At 40.4% G+C, this 25,056-nt stretch overlaps 1 protein-coding gene across 1 annotated transcript in view; it reads right to left on the bottom strand.

The window, feature by feature from the left end:
- Nucleotides 1–585: 585 nt before the first annotated feature.
- Nucleotides 586–25,056, bottom strand: part of BTAF1 (B-TFIID TATA-box binding protein associated factor 1) — a 102,826-nt gene continuing 78,355 nt past the window's right edge. Inside the window, 12 exon segments of the mRNA XM_038408773.2 lie at nucleotides 586–2,911; nucleotides 3,241–3,411; nucleotides 12,296–12,455; nucleotides 15,533–15,744; nucleotides 17,143–17,295; nucleotides 18,018–18,143; nucleotides 18,619–18,749; nucleotides 18,928–19,069; nucleotides 19,847–19,976; nucleotides 20,060–20,137; nucleotides 20,351–20,518; nucleotides 20,607–20,728. Of these exon segments, the coding sequence (XP_038264701.1) occupies nucleotides 2,771–2,911; nucleotides 3,241–3,411; nucleotides 12,296–12,455; nucleotides 15,533–15,744; nucleotides 17,143–17,295; nucleotides 18,018–18,143; nucleotides 18,619–18,749; nucleotides 18,928–19,069; nucleotides 19,847–19,976; nucleotides 20,060–20,137; nucleotides 20,351–20,518; nucleotides 20,607–20,728 (1,734 nt within the window). The 3' untranslated portion in view covers nucleotides 586–2,770.

Genomic DNA, 25,056 nt, shown 5'->3' on the forward strand with positions numbered 1-25,056 from the left:
TAATTAATGTAATGCAGTGTAGGTGACCATATGGCAGTGAGCAGGAGCAGAGCTTTGCAGTGCTTTAGCAAATTCCCAGGATCATAAGTAGATTGGAATGCTTGTTGCTGCAGAATTCCCCAAGTTGGTTTTAAATGAATGCAATGTTTTATGGTTAGATAAAAACACTTCTTTACTGAAATTAAAGAAATAAACATCAATCATCTTTTTCAACACTGATGTCTTGGAGCCACAGCAAGATTAAGGCATAAAAGAGAGTTGTCAACATTATCTCCGAATGCCTACAAAATTAATGCATAGTAATTCTTTGGCTACAACAATAGCAAGTCAAATTTTAGAACAGAAGGACACCAAAGCTTATTGTTTTGAGATATTAGTTACACACTGTTCATCTTTTCTTGAACATGCAGTAGAAAAAAACCTAGGCAATGTACATGAAGGTACTTGCTATGCACTGTTCACTATGCATAAAACTGGTCTCTCTCCATTCATCATTCTTTTCCACACACACACACACACACACACACACACCATGTACATACAACATACAAAGAGTTATGCATTTCCAATTTTTTTTTATTATTCTTTTAATGGAATGCTAGTTTAATATTACAATATGGCAGTTTGTAACTACTGAAATAGGTCATATTCATTTCCAAATGCAGCAGAACAGTCTTGCTTTATAGGATAAACGGGTTTTTTTTATTTTATTTGGGGGGGCGGGGGGGTTAACAAAGCAATCTGTTATTTTACATATTTGAGGTCTCTGGTGGTTTTTAATCTGACGCTTAAGTGCACAACAAGCTACAAACTGTAGATAATTTTGATACCTATACATATATCCTATATATGTATTCATTCAGACAGCTTTGTAAATTTATCTATAATTTAATATATTTATAAAATTGTGTACATACTGGTACATACATGCACATCTATAAACATACATACCACCTTTACTATTGACTCCCTTTTATAAAAAGCTGCTTAATATACAGCTACTGTATACTCACTCCCAGCTATTAAAGCCCTTTAGAACAGGGGTGGGCAAACTTTTTGGCCAAAGAGCCACATCTGGGTATGGAAATTGTATGGTGGGCCATGAATGCTCATGAAATTGCGGGTTGGGGTGTTGGAGGGGGTGAGGGCTCTGGCTGGGGGTGCTGGTTCTGGGGTGGAACCAGAAATGAGGAGTTCAGGGCGTGGGAGGAAGCTCCGGGCTGGGGGTGCAAGCTCTGGGGTGGGGCTAGGGATGAGGGATTGGGGGTGCAGAAAGGTGCTCTGGGCTGGGACGGAGAGTTGAAGGGGTCAGGGGCGCAGACTCTGCATGGCGCTTACCTCAAGCAGCTCCTGGAAGCAACAGCATGTCCTCCCTCTGGCTCCTACACGGAGGCATGGCCAGGTGCCTCTGCGCGCTGCCCAGTCCACAGGCGCCGCCCCTGCAGCTCCCATTGGCCACGGTTCCTGGCCACTGGGGGCTGCGGGGTCAGCATGTGGAACCGCCTGGCTATCCCTATGCGTAGGAGCCGGTGGAGGGACATGCTGCTGCTTCCGGGAGCCATGCGGAGCCACGGCATGCATGGAGCGGGGCAAGCCCTGGACTCCACTCCCCAGTGAGAGCTCGAGGGCCAGATTAAAACATCTGAAGTGCCGGATGCGGCCCCTGGGCTGAAGTTTGCCCACCCCTGCTTTAGAATCTTTGTTACATGATTTTAACTCTAATGCTCCATTCCCTCAGATTGAGAGGAGGTATTTCTATGATGATATGTATGTATATCTATATCCCTAAAGAAAATATTTTCCCATCTTCTGTTTAAGAGGTTTTAATTCATGCACTAGTACAGTAAATAGTCTCTTCAGCATGGATTTTAGAATTCTAAACAGTGCAAAATCTATTTCTGGAAAAGTTCTGTTTGTATATTTGTTCTTTTAGTTACAAAAAATATATAGGATTGAAACCTACTGAATACATAGGTCTCTGAATGTGGCTATATTCTAGCCTTATAGATAAATTAAAAAAAGCACACCCTCTTAATGGGATGCATAGATGGCCTTAAACAGACCATATACCTGTATTTAGTATAACACATTAGATTAAAAAGTTGAAATCAACTGCTCTAAAAGTGATGTCAAAAGATTGAAGAGCATTATATATTTATAGTCAATATACAGAGATGGGCACACAAACCTAGTTTCATTTAGTTTCCCACCACTCTTTCTAGCTTCTAGGGTTTGCCATTGGTGATGTACATCTTGAAATGATCTGAATGAAAGATCATTATAACTTGTTAAGCTGAAAAAAAAAAAGCTTAGTTTTTAATAAATCATAAAAGCGAGTTATGTTTAAAATAAAAAAAATGTACATGAACAACCTGAAGTACTCACTGAAACGTATCTGTACAAAACTATAGATACAGCAAGGAACAACGGTGGACTTGTTTCAAAAGGAAGTAACACTTACTAGCATATGTAAAACTTGCTGGGTTTTATTCCTCTACCAAATAAGAATTTGCATCTGTTTAGCAAGTAAAATTCAAACCACCTCACAATATGTTTACATTTAAAGTTTTATACAGTGCAAATATTTAAGACAGAATAACTCCCCCAGTGAAACATATGACACTATTCAGTGTCAGTCTTTTGCCGATTCTTCTTTCAAGAAGTCTATTTACATATGAGCTATAGGTTCACTATATATGCTTTGAAATTTGCTGAATATCAGCAGAAAAATATGTGAACTAGCAGCAATTGAATCAAGAATATAAGATGGTTACTTGAGTGAATGCATAAAGTTTTCTAGACTGTATTCAGAATCATACTGTTCTGGATCCCAAAGTTCTCCCAGATTTTCAAGAACTGCTTTCATAGAGGCTTTCCCAGAAGAAGTATCTGCTTTTTCACTTTTCCCATCCTTAAAAGAAAAAAAATGGACACATTTAAACTGTAAGATAAAAAAACAAATGTGTTCTATAATATTTATTAATCACAAGCATCTTATTTATTCCTAGTTTCCCTTTACACACATTAACACAGGAACATCTCTGAAAGATTGATATTCGTGCTTTCTGGAGCATTGTGGAATCCATTCCAAGAGGATGAGGGTAACGGCTCCTTGGGGAACATCTTGGTGTTCATTATTCTGTTTCAAATGCTTGTCTGACCAGTAATTTTAGGATTCACATTACAGCATTTTTTATGTTCACGCCTTTTTAGTAGATAATTTTGCAAATGATTCATTACCTTGTCAAGAGTGAATAGGTCAAGAAGCTGATCTGTTCCCATGCTTTGTAGGCTTGCATTCTCTTGGCTAATCACTGTATTTGCAATATTCATTTTGAATTTCTGCAGACCCATAATTTTCTCTTCCAGAGTTCCTCTCGTTATCAAGCGATACACATTGACAACACGTTTCTGAAAGGAAAAATTATTATACAAATATTAAAACATGTCAATACATGGTTTTAAAATGTTAATTACAAACCATGGTATGGGATAGAGAGGATCTGGGTAGGAGGCAGCTTTTAGTGAGTGGAGCCACACAGGTAAAGGCAAAAAAAAAGTCCCAAAAACAAAGTGCCAACCTGCGCAGATAGTGCTCTCTACTGCCTTATAGTGATTGTAGTTAGATTTCTTAGACTCCCAACTCACAAGACACGGACCAGGCACACAATATCCTTGAGGGAAAAGGGAGAGTCTTCTTTTCAGCAGCAACATTTTACTCATTCAGGACATGATCCTGAATACACAACTCCCATTGAAGTCAACAGGTATTGTAGATGCTTGATACCTCTCAGAATAAGGCCTTTACACCCCACTTCAGCAAAACACTTAAGCACATGCTTAAATGCTTTTCTGAATTAGCGTCTTTACAAGCAGTACTTCCAGAGATAGTCAGTTTCAGGCCTTTGTTGATAATGGATGCAACAAGGGATGTTAAGTCAAGATGAGAACAGTACATCATGAAAAAGTAAGTGAAACGAAACTCCCAACAAGAATACAGACAAGGGGAAAAATCATTTCACCCGAGGCTCTCAAAAGTGCTATACAAGCATGAATTAAACCTCAAACTCTGCGAGATACTTTACAAATAGAGACCTGAAGCACAGGATGTTTAAAGTAACTTGACTAAGATCATACAGTTAGCTCTAGATTTTCCTTTTGGCTCTGCCAAGGACCATCTCCTGATTCTACATCCTAGCCAATGTAAAATGTTCCTTTCCTCATTCAGGTGTTTGATCAAGCCTAACCGTACTTGAAAAAATAATACGAAAACCATGTATTAAAGAGAGCAAGCTCTGGTGTTTTCTGTTATGTAGGCGTATACTAATTTATCAAGTGAGAGAATGGAAAAATTTCTTACTGATAATTTTCCTTTCTGCTAGCAGCATCTCCCACAATTATTGACTTTTGGGCTTCTCTCCTCTCTCTGCAGCTAACAGAGGTGGAGCAGAGAGTTTTGAAACCACATGGTCTGGTCACGCCTCCCTCCCCAGTTCCTGCCTACTTCCAGATGAGTTATTCCAAAGCTGTAAAACTTGCACATCATCATTAATAAATATTACAGAGGTAATGAAATAACTATATACGTTAGACCAAGGAATACTGTCCTATGGTAATGATTCCACTTAATGTCTGATCTTTGACTTATGAGCCATCTCGGGTGAGTAGAATTGTGGGAGATGATGCTAGCAGAAAGGAAATTAATCAGTAAGAAATTTTTCATTCTGCAGCTCAGCATCTTCCACAATTCTTGACGTCTGGGAAATAGCAAGCAGTAAACAGATGTAAGGAGGGTTACAGAAAAGGTCAGAAATGGTCTCCCAATCTAGAATATTTGTTTAAAAAGGCAAAATCATTTCCAGGCCTCCACCTGCAGAACCTTCCTGACAAAGGATGCCTCTTCAGAGGACAAGAAGTCTATCTTTTTGTACTTGATAAAAAAGTGGTAGTATTTGACTAGGTGGCAGTCTCATGGATTAAATCATGTTTTACAGGGTCATTCAAGATGGAGGACTAGATGAAAAAAAGATGGGGTGGAGCCCATAATTTGAGGTAGTATTCCTGACTCGCTAGTCTGTGATTGAAGCAACTTGTTCCTCCAGGAAATGGGGCAACCTGCCCCTAAGCTTCAGCTCCTGGCAAAGACCTATGCGGTCTTTCTCATAAAGAGGTTTTGGGAGTGGCAGGGTTCCCTCGAAGCTTTCCTCCTGCGTCACACTTCTACGGCCTCTCAGGAGAACACGCTGTCCTTTTTTGCTGGTATTCTGTGAGAACAATGGCCAAAAGGAACACCTTTGTCTGAAGGTCGGTCTGTACTCTTTTAAAGGCACCATGTGGCATTGGGACTGTTAAGATTTGACTATATCTGCTTTGAGTGACAATACACCTTTCAGGAACAGAGCCATAGGTGGTGCTTGGTTGCTGAGCTGGGGATCATGTCTTTGGCTGAGAATCTCATCACATCCACTGAGGTGTCAGCAACAATTTACACTGTTTCCAAGAAAACTCTTTAAAATTCAGACAAAGTCATGGTAACTCTGTATCCTTGAGAGCTCTGAGATCTTCCAGCCAGAACAAAGATGCCATTGCAAAGGAAGCAGCTCCTAGGAACAGGTAGGCTGGAGAGGCCTCTATGTTCTTTGGTGGGTTTTTTGGAGAGTGGTCTCCATTTTTCTACTCATGGAGTTCTTAAGGTAGAACTCACCTTCTGAGGGGATAATATATCTTTATAGTCAGGAAGACTATGGCATCAACTTTTGGTATATCAGTAATTGGGATTTTTGATCCCTGGATCGTACAGAACCTAAGATAATTTCTGTCAATGTGGTTCTTCTTGTCTGGCTTATCCCATTCATCCAGGATTACTTCCTTGAAGGAGGAATGATGAGTAATTGTGGCTACAGGGGAGGATTTTGAGAGGAGAAATTTGCTCAGAGGCTTACTCTCACCGTTTTCTTCAGGCTGATCTAAATAATCCATTTCTCGCACAGGGGGGATCTTTGCTGAAGTCTTTTCCCAGTTCTGATTGGAGTCAGAGCCCAACAGTTTATCAATTTCTATGGGGGAGAAAGAGGAATCAGAAGATTCACACCACCTAGTTCTTTTATGCTTTTTCCTCCCTGTTTTTGCCTTCTTTGATATTTTTTTAAAAAGCTTTTTTTAGCTTGCTTAGAAAGTGTACAAGCTCTGTTGCTGCTTTGGTGAAGCTTTTTTGTGGCTAAGTCTTGCTGAGGGCCTGAAGTCCTCTCTTGATTTCAGGAGTTCAGTAACCCAGCCAGAGATTATGGATCTGCCAGAGGTTACAGGAGTGGGTGAGCAAGGGGCTACACTGTGGCTTGCACTGTACAGGAGGTCAGATTAGATGGTTATGATAGTCCCTTCTGGCCTTAAAGTCTGCGGAGGACAGCAAGTCCACCTTGTACTGCTTGATAAAGATGGTAGCATTTGACCAAGTGACTGCCTTATCAATTTCTGCTGTGGGTGCATTAGCTTTTGCAGCCCATGAGGTCACCAGGGATCATGTAGAATGTGCCCTAACCCCTTCTGGAACCAAAATCTCCAATGCGTTGTACACTTCCACAATGTACCATCGAATCCACTAAGCAACAGAGGAGATGGAAGCTCCGAGTCCTTGGCTGGAAGGCTACAAACAGGACACCTGCTCTCCTTGTGGACTCTGTACTTGGAGGTAAATTTTCAGAGACATCTAAAAAGTGTGCCCTCTCTCCTCAGGAGGCTATGGCCTTGGACAGAATGAAGGTAGAACTACCTCTTGGGAATCATGGAAAGAGTTCACCTTTGGGATAAATGATTCTGGAGCTCTGAGCATCACCCTGTCCTGATGAAATATGCAGTAAAGTTCCTGCATTGAGAGCACCGCCAACTCAGCCATCATGTCTACCAGGTAAGTGTCAATCAGAAACCAAGTTTTGATGGACAAATAAAAACATACACCAAATGCTTTGAAAGGATGTTTGTCAGAGCTCTCAGTACAAATGGCGTGCCACTTGGGAAAAAGGGGTCTAATATCTGGCTTGACTAACTGCACTGCCATAAGGAATCCGGCTACCCAGAGGTTCTTTGTCAAAGAACCCACGGAGCCCGCGAATATCATGCTACTAAAAGGCAGAAACCAGATGTGTAATGATGCTGAGGAAGAGACCTTTGTTGAAGCCTTCTTGAAGAAAATCCAAAATAGTTGGAATTCCTGGATTTCTAGGGTTGGTTTCATGTTCCCGGCACCAGCCACAAAACCTAGTCCAAATACAGGAGTATGCTTTCAAGGATGATATTTTTCCAAAAGAAAGGAGTATTCTGATGACTTTGGAGCGCAGACTCAAAGATACCAGTGCTTCCCTTTCAATAGTCAGGCTGGATAAAGCAGAGGACCTTGTGAGAAGAACTGATGTCCTTTCCCCCTAGGCGAGCTGTACCGGTGGTCTGAATTTCCATGATCAAGTCCAAAACCCAGGATCTCCTTGGTCAATGTGTTGTTACCAATATTACTGTCGCCCCATCTTGTTTGATTATCTGAACCACCTTCTCATAATGAGAAGGGTGGAAATGCACAGAGGTGGCCCTGTGGCCATCTGTGCGATTGGACACCAGATCCATTGGGACAGATGCCCTCTTCTCTGGTGAAGTACTCTGTCTCTTCACATTCATGTGTTCATGAATCGGTCAGTTAATGGCAGGCCAGGGGGCATGGCTCAGCGTTCATGTCACAGTCCTTGTCAGTACCCAGCCCAAGCTGGGGAAATTAATGATCCAACCAGCAGACCAAATTCGGTGTTGAATCCTGGTTGTGCGCCACCTGAGGCACATTGCACATATGTGAAGAAGAATGGCAGGCCGAACAATTGGATGATTAACTTGAAGACTTCCTGATTCATGCACCACCAGGAGTTATTCACTTTGTGCTTGCTGAGTCAGTCTGCCTTCCGGTTCAAGTCTCCCTTTACATGTGCTGCCTTGAGAGAGAGGAGAGAATGCTCCACTCACTGCATGATTTCTGTTGCTTCGACGTGTAGTGCTGGGCTTCTTGTTCCTCCCTTTGTTGTTCACATATACTACCTTGATCGTGTTGTCTGACTGAACCAGGATGTAGTTCCTCTCTAGGCTGGACTAGAACCTTCATAGCACAAACTTGACCATTCTTAGTTCTAGGAGGTTTCTGCTGTGGGTCCTTTCGTCCAGGTTCCATATACCTTGAGCTATTTGGGAGCCAGGTGTGGTCCCCAGCCCTGTGAGGATCAGGGGAGCCGGAACAGCATGGGCATGCCCTAGCATACATTTAAGGACTTAATTACCTGTTCCAAAACCCTCACTTTATCTTCCATGCAATCTGGGGAGTAGTCCCATACCTTTAAGATGAAGCCTTAAAAGGTGTCCGATGCGTGATGGAGTGATCTCTATGCATGATACTAGGACACCTAGCAGTTGAAGGCTCAATGCAACAGTGGACCTCTTGCAGTTCCATAACAACGTGAGGATGTCTTGAATCTAGAGATGGATATATCCTTGCTATCGAGGTATCTATGTCTTCTCCCAAGTGAGTTATTTGGGTGGACAGAATGAAGGAGCTTTTCTTGATGATAATAAACCAATATGCCTGCAGGAAATTCAAGGTCAGGGACATAATTCTGCGTGTTGTTGGTGGGGACGGAGCTATGATTCAAATGTCATCTCCAAGAAGGGGTACAGGTGGATCCCTTGTGACCTGAGTCTGGCTATGATTACCACAATCTTTTTTTACCACAAAAAATTACCACAAAAGACTCAGTGGGGCTGAGGACAAGCCGAATGAGAGCATCATATTGAGATGCCTTCTGTCATAAGTAAACCGTAAGATCCTGTGATGGCACAGTCTGACTAGGTTGTCAAGGTATGCATTTTCCAGATCCACTAAGTCAGAAAGTCCCTCTGGGACAGGGATGACATTGTAGCGGTTAATATCTCCTTCTGGAACCTCATTTTCTTCATCCACTTGTTGAGCCTTTTGAAATCTAGAATGGCTTGGTTTTCTCCTGTATGCTTCTCAATGATAAAGAAAATTGAGTAGAACCCTGAGCATCTTTCTTCTGAGGGACTATTATTACTTCCATATCCAGGAGGTCAGAATCAGAAGAGTAGGACCAGAAGGGATCTGAATAGGTTATCTAGTCTAGTCCACCACACTCAAGGCAGGACCAGAGTAATAACTAGACCATTCCTGATAGATGTTTGTCTAACCTGTTCTTAAAAACCTCTAATGACTTAGATTCCACAACTTCCTAAGCTATTTAGGATCACAGAATCTTAGGGTTGGAAGGGACCTCAGGACATCATCTAGTCCAACCCCCTGCTCAAAGCAGGACCTAATCCCCAACTAAATCATCTCAGCCAGGGCTTTGTCAAGTCTGACTTTAAAAACCTCTAAGGAAGACATAATCCTAACATATACAATGATGGGGGTCTAAATTAGCTGTTACCACTCAGGAAAGATATTGGAGTCATTGTGGATAGTTCTCTGAAATCATCCACTCAAATGTGCAGAAGCAGTCAAAAAAGCGAACAGAATGTTGGGAGCTGTCAAGAAAGGGATAGATAATAAGACAGAAAATATCATATTGCCTCTATATAAATCCATTGTATGCCCACACCTTGAATACTGCATGCAGATGTGGTCACCCAATCTCAAAAAAAAAAAAAAAAAAAAAAAGATATATTGGAATTGGAAAAGGTTCAGAAAAGGGCAATAAAAACAGATTGGGGTATAGAACGGCTTCCGTATGAGGAGAGATTAATAAAACCGGGACTTTTCAGCTTGGAAAAGAGGCAACTAAGGGGGGATATGATACAGGTCTATAAAATCATGAGTCATATAGAGAAAGTACATAAGGAAGTGTTATTTACTCCTTCTCATAATACAACAAGGGGCCACCAAATGAAATTAATAGGTAGCAAGTTTAAAACAAACTAAGTCTTTTTTCTACACAATGCACTGTCAACCTCGAACTCCTTGCCAGAGGGTGTTGTGAAGGCCAATACTATAACGGGGTTCGAAAGGGAGCTAGAAACAGATAGGTCCATTAATGGCTATTAGCCAGGATGGGCAGGAATGGTGTCCCTAGCCTCTGTTTGCCAGAAGCTGGGACTGGGTGACAGGGCATGGATCACTAGATGATAACCTGTCTGTTCATTCCCTTTGGGATGCCTGCCACTGGCCACTGTCAGAGGACAGGATATTGGGCTTGATGGATCTTTGGTCTGACCCAGTATGGCTGTTCTTATGAAGGAGATTTCGCCACCTCCCTAGGTAACCCATTGTGCTTCACCACCCTCCTAGTGAAAAAGTTTGTCCTAATATCCAACCTAACCCTCCCCCACTGCAATTTGAGACCATACTCCTTGTTCTATCATCTGGTACCACTGAGAACAGTCTAGATCCATCCTCTTTGGAACCCCCTTTCAGGTAGTTGAAAGCAGCTATCAAATCCCACCTCATTCTTCTCTTCTGCAGACTAAATAATCTCAATACCCTCAGACTCTCCTCATAAGTCATGTGCTCCAGCCCCCTAATAATTTTTGTTACCCTTTACTGGACTCTTTCCAATTTTTCCCCCACATCCTTTTTGTAGTGTGGGGCCCAAAACTGGACACAGTACTCCAGATGGGGCCTCATGCAATGCTGAACAGAGGGGAATGATCACGTCCCTCAATCTGCTGGCAATGCACCTATTTATACCAACCAAAATGCTTAGCCTTCTTGGCAACAAGGGCACTTTGTTGACTCATTCAGCTTCTTGTCCACCATAACCCCTAGATCCTTTTCCGCATAACTGCTGCCTTGCCACTTGGTCCCTAGTCTGTAGCAGTGCATGGGATTCCTCCTTCCTAAATGCAGGACTCTGACTTGTCCTTGTTGAATCTCATCAGATTTCTTTTGGCCCAATCCTCTAATTTGTCTAGGTCCCTCTGTATCCTATCCCTACCCTCCACCATAACTACCACTCCTCCCAGTTTAGTGTCATCTGAAAACCTGCTGAGGGTGCAATCCACGCCATCCTCCAGATCATTAATAAAGATACTGAACAAAATCGGCCCCAGGACCGACCCTTGGGGCACTCCACTTGATACCGGCTGCCAACTAGACATGGAGCCATTGATCACTACCCGTTGAGCCTGATGATCTAGCCAGCTTTCTATCCACCTTATAGTCCATTCAACAGCCCATACTTCTTTAACTTGCTGGCAGGAATACTGTGGGAGACCATATCAAAAGCTTTGCTAAAGCCAAGGAATTTGTTCCAATTCTTAACTTCAGACAGTTAGGAAGTTTTTCTTGATGTCCAACCTAAACCTCCTTTGCTGTAATTTAAGCCCATTGCTTCTTGTACTATCCTCAGAGGTTAAGGAAAACACTTTTTGAAGTCCAAGATCTTAAGAGTCCTCACCTGCTGGATCCCACTCCCCCTTGGGTAGTGGGGGGAGAGGGAGGGAAACACTTCGAGAGCCCTCCTGGCAAAACTGGGAAGGAGGAGTGCGCTTATGAACCCTGATTTATCAGGGTGCTCAGGACCCATTTTAGGACTTTAGAGGAGCATTTGTAATCCCACAATGCTGTTCTCTCTATTCTCCAGGGGCTCCTTGAGTCACTTGACTATGGTCCTCCACATCCTTGGAGTTTCTTCCTGCTCTGTCTGTAGACTCCTGGTCCTTCTCCCCTCCCCTGCATGTTGGAGTCACAGCTGTTCAGTGGACAGAAGATGCTACATGCCTGTCCAACTCATAGCCCTGGGAGGTAACAGAGTTAAGGACAGAAGGCTGGGCACAACTGACCATCTGCTGAGCCCAGGAGGGCAGCCTCAAAGATGAAGCACCATTTGGATTTCATTTGGTGCTTTTTGGGCTGCTCTGCTATACCTGTGCACCTTTCAAGTATAGCAGAGAAGCCAGCAGGGAGGCACTGTACCTAAGGCTCTGTGGGTTTCCAACACCTGGCTAAAAACTGGCCTGGGGGAAGGAGAGAGATCATTGCTCACCACTGCCCCAAATTTTGAAAAAGCCCCCTTAGCCAAACGTGAAGGCTGGAGTTGTAAAAACCGCTATCCACATGCTGTCACGAAAGCAGAGAAACTGAAATCAAGCAGGAGCTGAGGTGTGACAAGACTATGCAGCTCCAAAGCTCTTGTTTGTCCATGAGCTGCAGAGAGAGGAGAGCAACGCAGACACCAAAAATTGTGGGAGACCCTGGCTGCGGGAACAAAAAAGCTGTTTCTGATAACTCATGAAAGATTAACAATTGGCATTTTACCTGTCCAATACGATGCGCTCGATCCATTGCTTGCAGGTCTCTCATTGGGTTCCAGTCATGTTCCACAAATACTACTGTGTCAGCTCCTGTTAAGTTAAGTCCCAGTCCACCAACATGTGTGGTGAGCAAAAGAACATCTATGGATGGGTCATTATTAAACCTATATATATATATAAATATAAAAAGTCAAGTATTTAGAAGTTCATAAGAGTGACTGCAGAAATGAAATGGAACAAAACTACAAGTAATTAAATTAATAATTAATGGTGTATATAAATCACTTTTGACATCGTATTTTTCAGTGTTTGTTGTCAAGTTTTTTTTTTTAAGTCACCTGAAAGGTTAATTTACACAGGCAGAGATTGAGCTCACTAGAAGAGGAACTAATTCAGTAAAAACTACTTTACATTATTTACAAAATAATTCACATTCCAAAAATCAATAATTAGTTACGGTAAAAGCTAATGTGAATGAAGGCATTTGTTTCCTTAAAATGATTCTCCAATTTTTTTTTCTAAAAATCAGAAAAAAGATTAATTTTTGACACTCTGCTACAATGCCAATAATGCTAGTGCCCCAATTCACTTTTGTTAATGTAGAAACATTTGCCAGTAGTTGGGGCACAATGGTATAAACCACCTTCAACATCTATTCTGCTTGAGGATTCAAAACCAACTGGCACAAGCTCTTAATGCAGGTGGGATTGGCCAGGGCATGTTGATTCAGTATATATTGACTAGGCATAGCTCCTTAGGGATCACTGGCTGGAACTTAAAGCTGCCTTGCCTGGTTGAATTCCCAAGGGATGGTAGCAGTACTGCTGCCTGCCCTCTCCATGGGTACTCTTTGTCCTTGGACACAGCTGTTGCCATGGACTGACTTCCACAAATGGCTTCTGTCTATCTGGCCTATAGTCACCAGAGACAGCAGTACTGTAGGTGAATAGTGGAGTGTACACTAGTCTAAACAGGCTTTACCAAGACTTACAATAGGGTCACACTGCTATAATACGGAAAAAAAAACCCATGCCATTCACATGGACTGGTGTCAGGCTATTTAGAATTCTAATGGGTCTGAAAAAGGAAGTCTATACAATACTGCCATGTATTATTTTTTGAAGTACAAATATGCGATCTAGTATACTATTCTCGTGACATTTTGTTACAAGTAAGAGAATGTTCTTTTCACCAATCCTCCTGCTTGAGCCTCCTGATTGTTGGGATAAGAAGTCCAAAGAGGAACAAGGGAGGGAAAATTGGTCGCTGTCACTTCACTGTTCTCTAAGCCTCCTGGCTGCTAGTAATGCTGCTCATACATATGTGCGACTTACTCTATTCCGCCTCCCACAGGAACTACTATGCATAGTTTTCCAAAAGGAGCAGCAGATTGAAAGGTAGTTTCACTGCTGTTCTCAGGGTTCTGATAAGCAGCAATGAAACTAACTACTGCAGTCTTGACTCCCATGTTCAGATTCTATGAAAGCTACGAGCAGCAGCACAGTCTTGAGGCAAACAGGTCCACAGCCTCAAGTGCAGCCACTACAGTGCTGGCTTCCTCAGTTCACAACCATAACAGCCAGAAAACTTAATAAAAATAAAATAAAAGTGAAATCTGCAGACACTCTACTCATTAGGGAAAAAACATTCCTAATTGTCATTGGCAAGTGGGCTATTGAATTTACAAGCCTGTGTTTAATTTAGGATGAACTGGGTTTTGAGTATTATCTTGTAAAGTTGTTGGCTGGTGCTTTCAAAGGCCAAGTTAATTGTAACATGCTGATGGGGATACCCAGATCTGGGGGCCACTGTGTTTCTTCTCTGCAAGAGTGAGCTTTACTAGATATTAGACTGTCAGCTCCTTGCCACATCAATTGGTCTTCCTCCAGCAAACTTTTCTAGGCTCCCCCAGCCCAAATCTTGCCTAGCAAGTAATAAGTGAACTCCAATTTTTCAGAGATGCTTCTTTGCACTGCATAGCACCTATCACTATATATTCACAGACAGTATTAAAGTACACTGCTATGTTAAAGAGACAGCACATTACAATTTATTAAAACAGGTAAAATGCCCTTCCCTTCGAAACACAACTCTGAATTGGTTTATAATAAAAACAAAACAAGTTTATTAAGAAAAAAGCATAGATCAAGTGATACTAAGTAAAAGAGATAAAGGCAGAGATGGTTACAAACAAAAGTGAAAATATGCATCTAAAAGTAAAAAAAACAAAAAAACCCAAAACCAAACCTAACAAGATGCAGTCTTTGTTCAAGACTATTTCTCTCACAGCTTTGGGGGTGGGGGGCAAGCATATATGGAAGGCTCCTGTCCTCTTCTTGAGAGGCACCATACAAGGACCAGCAGCTACAATTTTGAACAGCAGGCCAAATGACCTATGGATATAGGGCTCTGCCAGAGTGACAAAGTACTTAATCTCTCTAGGGACAAATTACAATAGCAATATTCTAAGTGTTCAAAAAATCATGAAAGTTTGGTTATTTTTTATTTGCTTTCTGGTTGAATATTACATTTGTTTCATATTTTCAAGATTTTCTTTGCAACGAGGAATAGAAATTTCGTTTTTTATTTTACAGGAAACCAGAGATTCTCCCCTATTCAAGAAAAAACACTCATCACTGCAAGAGTTGGAAACATTGGAGTAGATCAAGACAGCAAGAAACCCGGAATTAAGATTGTATGAAGGTCTCTGCATGATGAACAGAAGAGAAAACCAAGCCGACTCACAAGTAAATGTTTTAGGTTTTACAATAAAGACTTGTTTTCATAGTTCAATTGTTGTTGTAAGTATATTCACTATATTCAGAGTACACTTTGAATTTTGGAATCCCTTTTGTAGTACTAGCGAACTGAAGAAAGCCCATCATATGAAGATTTCCTAACAATTTAAGACTAGTGTTATTCAGAATTTAATTTCATGGACTTTTTAAAAAAAGTGTGATGCTTATTTTATGACACATGGTTCCTTGCTACTCAGTTAATATTTGTGAACACATCACCACACTGGTTCATTTAATCCGATTCAAATTGCAAGATCAGTTATTCAATGATGGTGTGCCAGTGTAATCTGATCACACGCGTAGAAATTATAGTACCCCATCTTATCAAAAACTGCAAGAGCTCCCAGGAGACAAGAGCCACTTCAATTTTGTATTCAAGCAAGTAATGCCATCCATTGTAGTCTGCCTTAAAACACCAGAGGAAAAAGAAGAGAGGAACTTACCGTGAAACAATGGAATGCCTTTGACCAGCAGGTATGCTGCCATCTAATCGCAAATATGTAACAGAGGGCAAGTGAGGTTTGAGAAGGTCATGTTCTACTATATCCAGCATGCTCTTGAGCTGACAGAAGATAAGTATCCTGTGCTGAGCCACAACAGCTTCTGTGCCACTCTCTGAAGAGCCACCATTTCCCAAACCACAGTCTAGTAGTAGCTTCAAGTAAATTTTAAAATAAAAATTACCACAATAGATTATGTCTCTCTTGTAAATAGAAATATTTACACTGCTGGCAGAAGTGAATAAAAATCATATTTTTCTCTCTCCCTCTCCTCACTCCCTCCAAATTCCAGGATATGTAATGACGTATGAGTCACATTCTGTAGGGAACAAGGAATATTGACTGTACATCCTTTCACACTATGAAGGACCTGCAAAATTTGGCAGAAAACATTTAAATTTCTTATCTTGTTTCCACAAAAACTGGTTTTAAACAAGAAGTTTTCTATCAAATATTAGATTAGTAAGAGGAGTATAATACATAACCATGTGTAATTATATAGAAAATTGAGTCAATATCTTCAACCGTCAGAGGTATCTTCTATAACAAACAGGTCAAACAATTTTCTGCTAAGAGTAACAGGAAGCAGTAAAGCAACAACAAACAGAAAAAGCAGCTTTCATACTTCAGATACTCCAAAGCACTTGAAAAAACGATGACTAAGGCCTAATCCTGGATTGTGATCCATGTATGCTCTGCCCACACATTACAATGCACGATTGGAGAGAATTATCTCTCCATGCAATAACTACAAAACTTCTGTATTTGTACAAAATCAACACTTCATACAGATCCCATCTTCTTAATTACATATGCCTATTTTCTTAAGAAATTAGAAATATTTGCTAAAATTTTATTTTTACGTGATCATTTCCAAATATATATATAAAAAGAGCAGAAATGCCTTGGATTAAAATTTGGAGAGAAGTTATAGCTACTTGCCTGAAAATGGCGGTCCCATGCTAAGAGTGAACACTTGGTTAGAAAATAGTGCAGTACACTCAATTTTACATGGAAATTGCATTTTAAAAAGTTTATCAATTTAAAAATCACTTCTGCCTGAAGCTTTTAAACTTGCTATTATTACAAGTAACATCTTTGTTTAATATAACAAAAGATTAGAGGGACAAAATATCTCCCCGTTTTCCCAGTTTGTTTGCTGGCACTTTGTTATTTGACTGCACTTTGTTTATGGTCAGCTTCACTGTGAATCAAATAGTCCTGCCCAAATTCAGCATCACACATTGACTGCAAGGGGTCTCGGTTTCTTCTGTTTGTATGGATTCTTTTGCACAGCAATGATTTAGAGAAGTTATTCAATAGCCTTCTCCTCCCTCCCAAAAAATAACCAAAAACAGAAAACAGGAAAATGGGACTGTAAAACCAAAAATATGGCAGACGCTCAAGGACAGGTTAACTAATTTTTTAAATAAACTAAATTCCTAATTAATAGTTTTTTTCAAAAACAGTGTTATACAATAATCACAGTAACTCCAGAACAGTACATACATTTATGAACTTTGGGATATATAACCTGGTTTAAGTATACTTACTTGTTTTAAAGCAGACAGTTTAGGTGCATGCTGGATATCTCGAAGGGATGAGTTATGAGCTGCAAGCTGCTCTGTGGTTCTCTTGTATTCTGGATGCTGGGTTGTTAACACTAATGCTGGATGGTTACATAGTTTTCGTAAATATTGCAATGCCTTTTAAATTTTGAGAGAAAAGTTAACTGGTGAGGTTAGCAGCAACTAAAGATTATGGAAAATGGAGTGAACAAAACTGATATTTAATGTTGTAGCCCATTTGGTCATAATTTCACAAGTCTGATGACAACACAGATTTTTAATGATGTTTGAATCATACACTTATTTAAATAAAAGTTAATTCCAACCAAAAACTTGCCGCTGCTAGTATTAAAACAATATTAGTTCCAGCTCTGGGGACAGTGCATGAAGCCCTTGCATCAGAGCATCATGTAACTCTGAAACAACAAGATTGGGACCTGGAAGCTGTGTGAGGCCCTTTAGAGAAGTATTGCTGTACCAATTTAGCTCAAGTTATCTTTGGATCCAAATTTATGAAGGCTTGTGGTCATGCACAATTTCAGTCTGATTAATTCAGCAGAATACGTAAAAAAAACCCCACTATAGTTTAAATTTTTAAAACAGGAAGTTTCACTCAAAAATAAGACATCAAAATGTAATTTAATCATCATAGCTCTTCACACCACATTCCAGACAAGTTGATCACAGCTATGGAAATTGCTTCATTTAAATAGTAGGTTCAGGATTTAACTGAATGTACTTTAAACTATATTCCAACATCCAGTCTACAAAAGTTACCCTTTTCAATAGGGTAGGATTTAGTAGAATGTAATCTACTAGAAATACAATAACAAGAGAGCACAAATTATTGAAGTCTGTACCTGAAACACATGTCCTGTAGCTTTAAGCTTTGGCCTTTCAGTCTCCTCATTCAGTGAAGCAGATGAAACAGTTTCATCAACATCACATTTGGCACGAGACTTGGCAAAATCTTCATAAAGCTGAACCTGTAGGGTCCCCCGAGGTGAAAGAAAGGAGTGTATTGGGTAAAGGAGTGTAAAAACAAGAAGAAAATTTAAATCCAGACTGCCTAATAATGAACAAACAAAGAAAACTTTTTAAGTTATTATCTCATTAAACATAATATTGATACCACACAGTTTATGTGTAATCTCATTACTTGAAAATTTTACTTTAAATTTGCAAATTCATGCATATTGAATACTGTCTAAGTAATACATGCCAGGAAATTATTTCCTACAACTACCTACATTAGTGATACCAGAAACACACTCCTCAATGATTTTAATTTTAAACCTCATAAGAAAATATTTTCTAATCCGGATGGTCTAAAGTATGCCAAGGCTCATACTGAACTGACCCCAGGATCATGGAGCTACAACTGGCTCCTTTGTAGTCCCAACTAGTGCAGAGCAAATGTCCAGTACCAGAGAGAGTCTATATCTTGCTTTTTAAACTTACCTGTAGAGGACTGAGAGTACAGTAATAATCTTGAATAATTTTGGGTGGAAGATCCTGTAGTACATCCTCTTTCATTCTTCTCAACAGAAATGGCAATACTTGACGGTGCAGTGCTTCCATTGCAAGAACTCCTAGGTGTCAACAGCAGACATAGCAAATAGTTTAGAAACCACAACAAAGCAGCAAATTACTTTAAACATCACAAACAGAAAGACTTCATACTGTGATATTGAAGTGTTTGATGTTTTCAATAGCAATTTTGAGTTACAAAGAAACAAGCAAAAAAATAGATTGGAGCTTGTGCCTTACCTGCCTCTTGTTCTCGACTGGAACTCCGAGCATCTCTACTTGCTAAAATTGGTTTGCCATAACGAGCTGCAAACTGGCGTTCAGTACCCAAAAATCCTGGCATAAGGAAGTCAAACAGTGACCACAACTCTAAAACGTTATTCTGAAGATAAGAGAAAAATTTATTAAAACATTTCCAAGACTGAAAACAGTTTCCAAGATTATGGAGTATTTCTTTACTTATTTTTGAATTTTTACCCTATAATACAGTGCAATGAAGCTCTCGACACCAATTATGATCCTATAGCTGTTTTGTGTGTCTGGGAGATTGACAGTTGGCTGGGGATGAAATCAAGGATTAGGTAAGGGGAAGGCCCCAATAGTACCTTCACAGGCCAGGACCAAAGTGACTTCAGAATGTGCACTTCGTAATTGATTACTGGATTTCCCGACACCTCCAGGCATCAATCAAACCATGCCCTCTGGATAGCAGCAGAGAGAGAGAGAGAGAGAGAGAGAGTGTGTGTGGCAGTACACTAGGGGCATTGGCGGCCTCAACTCAATGCGAGGCAGACATCCCAAGGGGAGAGGTCTTATATAGCAGAAGGGGGCTCAAAATATGAGGGAGTTCGAGTTGATATGAACATCATGTGCCATGAGTTTTTGGAATGGAATCCCCTGGGTTCCATAAAGGTGGAAAACCAAACCACTTTGAAACAGTTTGGAAAAAAATGGAGTGGGAGTACTTCAGAGTCCTCACACCACACTGTGGGTTTTTCCATGTGTGAAATGGTGAGCGCGAACCTCAGATGTTCAGGAGAGCAATAAACTATATGCTGAACAGGACAGCTAAGAATGAGGACAGTGAAGTAACTGCAAAAATAATTTCCCTTTGCTTCTTCCACTCCCACCCTCTTGAAATAGAGTATGTAGCAATTACCTGGATTGGTGTCCCAGAAAGAATGATCCTATAATTGGCAGTCAACTGCTTTACTGCTTTTGACAATTTTGTTTTTCCATTTTTGATTACATGGCCTTCATCAAGAATACAGTAGTTAAACTTAATATTTCTAGGAAATAAAAGGAAGCCTTATTTAATATTTTAAAAATATGAATAAAACAAGAAAGCAAAAAGGCAAACATTAGTTCTTACCTGAAGAAGTCAATGTCATTTCGCACAACATCATATGAAGCTACTATGAGATTGTGCTTTTTCACCTGGTGTTGTAATCTTAAAACAAATACAGAGAAACAGTGTTCAGGGCAAATATAAATAAATAGGTCTTCATTTCCACCCACAAAAGTAGTGTAAACATTCTAAGATTTACCATCTACGTAAAAAGTGAAGTTATTTTTTCAGCAGTATACAAAAAATTTTGAAATTTATCTTAAATCAGAGAATCTATTTTCAAGTCAAAATATTTTTCTGCAATGTACTGCTTACCTTGCTCTTTCAGTGGGAGGTCCAGTATAGTGCAAAGGATTAAGATACTCTTTGGAGCAAAATTTACTCACTTCATCCACCCAATGACCTGTAAGTGTTGGAGGACAAACCACCAAGGATGGAAGAGGAACACTGTCTACTAATTTAGTTCTTGCATATTCTTGCGCCCTTTAGAGTATCAAACATTAAGAACATAATGTTACTTTTAGTATCTTAAAAAAAAATCCTCAAAGTGCATGATAGAACAGCAGTTTACCTGAGGCAATGATCTCCTGCAAGAATACAAATGGACTGCAGTGTTTTTCCTAAACCCATATCATCACAAAGAATTCCATGAAGTTTGTACTTATTGAGAAATGCCAGCCAATTCACACCATCCTTTAAAAAGGAGAAAGTGCAGGAGAGAAAAGGAGTAAAAAGTCAGGTGTTTTGATTAGAGTAATCAATCTTTCCTTCAAAACGCTTTTGTGATGGATATGCCATGCATTGTCAAACTCCTGCCTGATTTCATCAAATTTTTAAATTACTACTATAGGTGTCCATGCATTGCTCTGGGTGCCTATCCCATAATTAACACCCCCCATACACAGCCCTGAAGGACTGCCCACAAAATGTATCCACTTCAGCCCACCATCTCATTAATAGCCTTACAGAATAAGAGGAAAAAAAAAATGCTCCTTGGGTGCTGGTAAATGGATTAGCAGAAACACTTGCAAAGCAAACTCACAAATATCCTAGTCAGTGTCCCTTTGCAGTCTTCACTGTGTAATGTACAACTGCTTGGCTATTAAAGTATGCAGAGGGAAGAAAACTGGAATGTGTTATTCAATTTTTCTTTGAGTGTAACATCTCCCCTAATCCACGACTGATGACCTCTGCCCTTTGTTTGCTTTGATATTCATTATTACCAACCCCAAGATTCAAAAATCATGAGTCAGAACCCCCCAAAATCGTGTGTGTGTGGGGGGAATGCGTTTTTTTTTCTTTTTAAAAAAGAATCCCATCTTCTGGTTTCTAAACCTCCCCCACCCCATGCATGTGACAGATTGAAAATTCAGCCTTAATTGCATATAAATATATGGAACCACAGAAACAAACCCCAACTCACTGTCTCTGCCTGTCCCCTATCCTATCCCCACCACTGCATAAAAGTGTCCCTTGGACACCCGCTATATGACTCCCTCCCGGACTTCACCGTCTCCTCACCCCTGCCCCCTTTCTTCAGTTTGCAACGGGAAGGGTGGGGGAAGGGGAGCCTGAAAGCTGGCCTGGGCTCCCACTACCATTAACTACCCTTCCTGGATTTAGTGGGGTGGGGGATTTGAGGGTGATGCTTCTGCTGCCGCTGACACCAAGCTTACAGGGATGAGAGAGTCTCCACTGAGCATCCCCTCTACATATTCGTTATAATGTAGTTAACACAATATTAAGGACAAATGGTAAGTCTCAACGTCTATCTAAACTTTATAGTAAACACCAGACTCTATAAAGGATAAACATACTACTAAAAAGGGTCATAATTTAAGCAAAAATTATATTACACTTGTTTATAGCTGGCTAAAACAGTTTAGTTACTAATCTTGGAAATGTTAGAATAGAGATTTTTCTTGTGACTTCTCTAATCAGAATCTGTCTGAAAGATTCACAACTTCTGGTCTGAAGTTTTGTTATGATCTTCATGTACTTTTAAAATTGAAGATTTGCACTAACTGAAACGCACTTCTCAACATCCTTCTCGTTAGCCAAAAAAAAAAACAAAAAAAACTGGCTGAGGTGTTATACAGTTTAGGATTTCTTCTCCCCCATGCATCTGTCCACACATCTAAGTACTGCCAGACAAAGTGCTTCATTGATTTTTTTTTTTTTGCACAGAATTTGCATTGAACATTCATATTCTGACTGTAAAAGAGTCTTGCTGAAAGAATGTCTGCTGGGTGACTTTCACGATGGTCTTAATAGCTTAAATGGTTCCTGCCAATAACTCTTTTCCATGACCAGAAATATATCACCCTTGAGAGAGTTTGGTCAATTTTTTGTTGCCATTCAAGCATCACCTTGTCTATTAACGAAGTCATTGTTGACGGTCTTTTGGATATAACTGGCTGAAATGCATGTTTTCCTGATGACTGAAGAGCTGAACTTGAGTGTACAAGAATTTCAGATGGCAGTGTGTCAGAAGCAGAAGGACTTCTGGATTTAGGAGGATTGTTGCAAGTGCAACCACCGTCAGTGTCATCTCTTCTTCATGACACTCATTGCCACTCATGAAAGCTTTTTTAAATGTCTGCAGGACATTTTACATGCAAGGATGTGTTTGGCCATCCTCATAGCATTTGAAAATGCATTTCACTTGGCAGTATTTGCAAATACAGATCCCTTTTTGTCTCAATGACTTTCAGTGTGGAAATGCTTCCATGGTCATATCATTTTTGCTGAGGAAGAAGAAAAAGAGCTCCTCCATGCTGCGTGCATTTGGTTCCTCCTGCAGATCTCTAGGTCAGGAAGTGGAGGCAGAATCCATTTCAGCCCCTCAAGATTCTCCTCCAAGGCCCTGGATGCATAGGCCTCTTGCTCTCTAGCCCAGTGACTTTGCAGGCAGGCTACAGACTGTTAGGTCCCCTACACAACAGGGTGTGTGTTAACCTTCCAGTCCACTGAGGAGATGTCTCTGGAATGAGTGGGCTGCTCAGGGACAGTCAGGAGGACAGCAGCTTCAGGGTAGCAGCTGCTTCCCCCTCGTTCTCACACTGTTTCCACACCATACTCCACTTCTAGGACGGAAGTCGTCACAGACAGGCAGGCAGTAAGTCACAAGAAAGGGCCCCTATACTCAGAGTTGTTCTTTAGTACAAATGGCAGCAATTTGGGGGGCTATAATAATATGCACCAGGGGGTTACAGATATATATATATATATATATATATAATTTGCATAGAAGTTTCTTTTCAATTTTTCCCAGCACTTCCATTTTTTTTTTCATACCAGGCATCAGGAAAAGAAAACCGGGGGGGAGCGGAGGGAGGAATTAAAAAAGTTCTTTCCCCCACTGAAAGTTTCTGGGTTTTTTCAGACCTCGCATCTCTAGCCATGCCCCTTGTTTCACGCACTAGAAGGGCATGTCTTCAAGTACAGTGCTATAGCACCCTGTAGCGCTTTTGTGAAGATGTTACTACCCCAACAGGAGAGCTTTTCCTATCGGCATAGTTAATCCATCTCCCCGAGAAGCAGTAAGCTCTGTCGGAGGGAAAACGTTGACATAGCACCATCTACATGAGGTATTAGGTCAATATAACTGTGTCACTCATGGGTGTGGATTTTTTCAACTCTCTGATAGCATTTGAAAATGCATATTTCACTTGACAGTATTTGCAAAATACAGTTATATCGATATAGTTCTGTAGCGTAGACCTGGTCGAAGAGTTTTTCTTAAAATTGTAGAACACTAATGGATTTAGTAACAAGTTCTAATACTAAATCAACTTTGTAACCAACTATGCACATATTTCCCTCAGAAAATAACAGACCTCCTGATTTCAGAACTATTTGAGTTATGAGTCAAATGTCTAATCAGGTACTCTTTCTTCTTTAGTGTCCCCCTTTTTGTGGGCTGTAGTGATCAATGCAAGGATTCTTCATCCAGAATAGTATCTGTACTACTGTGGAGTAGAATTTTGGGTTTCTATTTCCTCCTTATGCATCCGATGAAGTGAGCTGTAGCTTACGAAAGCTTATGCTCAAATAAATTTGTTAGTCTCTAAGGTGCCACAAGTACTCCTTTTCTTTATTTCCTCCTCGGTTGTTAAAAATCAGCCATGAAGGCTTTTCTGATTGTACTAGAAGGAAGTCTCTTTGCAGTTGAAGCCAGTACCTGAGAATTACCAGATTCATTACTCTTAAGTCCAGAAAATTTGTTTCTGCTTACTTTCAGAGTTCCTATAACCCCATAATAATTGGTGGAGGGGAGACCGTTCGTAAAGCATAAGACAATTTGAAGATTTGTCCATTTGAGAAACAGTATTTCTTTGAATTGTTGTCTGCTCTCCAGAGTCATAGCCACTGCTGTGGTCTGAATTAAAGGTCATGACCCTAGCAGCAAACTCCATGGAATCCTTAGATAAGTCAGCTACGAAAGAAACAGAATGCAAGTTTTTCTTTAATACTGACAGGAATTCCTTGGGTTTGTTGGGGTCTATAGCTGTCAGATCAGTTTAACATGACAGGAGAGCCCAGGCAAAACAGGTGGTAGCAAAGGACTTTGTAGAATGTGGAAGATTTGTTGTCTCTCTTAGGGAAACCTACATTTTTATCATTTGAATTTTTGGAAAAAAATCCCCTTCAGACAAGCTCATGTTTGGTAAATTGGGGGTTACTGCCATTGTGATTTTAGGCAAGACTTGTGGTTTTAGGCTCCTAAACTATAAAACATTCTGTGGTCTCTTTCCCACAGGACATTTGCCTTTTTCATGATTTTCCCCATGGATGAAAATGGGGAAAGAGTAGGGGGCTGTTTTCAACTTCTATTTTGAAAACAGATATTTACCCATTAGATTTTTTGCTGGTCTTTTTTTTGGGCTGGATTTCAAATCAGAGCCACCACTGTCTTGTGCAGTACGTCTTATATTTTCAAGGGCTGGGGGGTGGGAAATCTTCCTTTTTCACTTTTAATGGCTGTTCACAGTCAGTTTTTAAGTGGAGGAACTGGAATC

Source organism: Dermochelys coriacea, chromosome 7 (assembly GCF_009764565.3).
Source record: "Dermochelys coriacea isolate rDerCor1 chromosome 7, rDerCor1.pri.v4, whole genome shotgun sequence".
NCBI classification, from domain to species: domain Eukaryota; kingdom Metazoa; phylum Chordata; order Testudines; family Dermochelyidae; genus Dermochelys; species Dermochelys coriacea.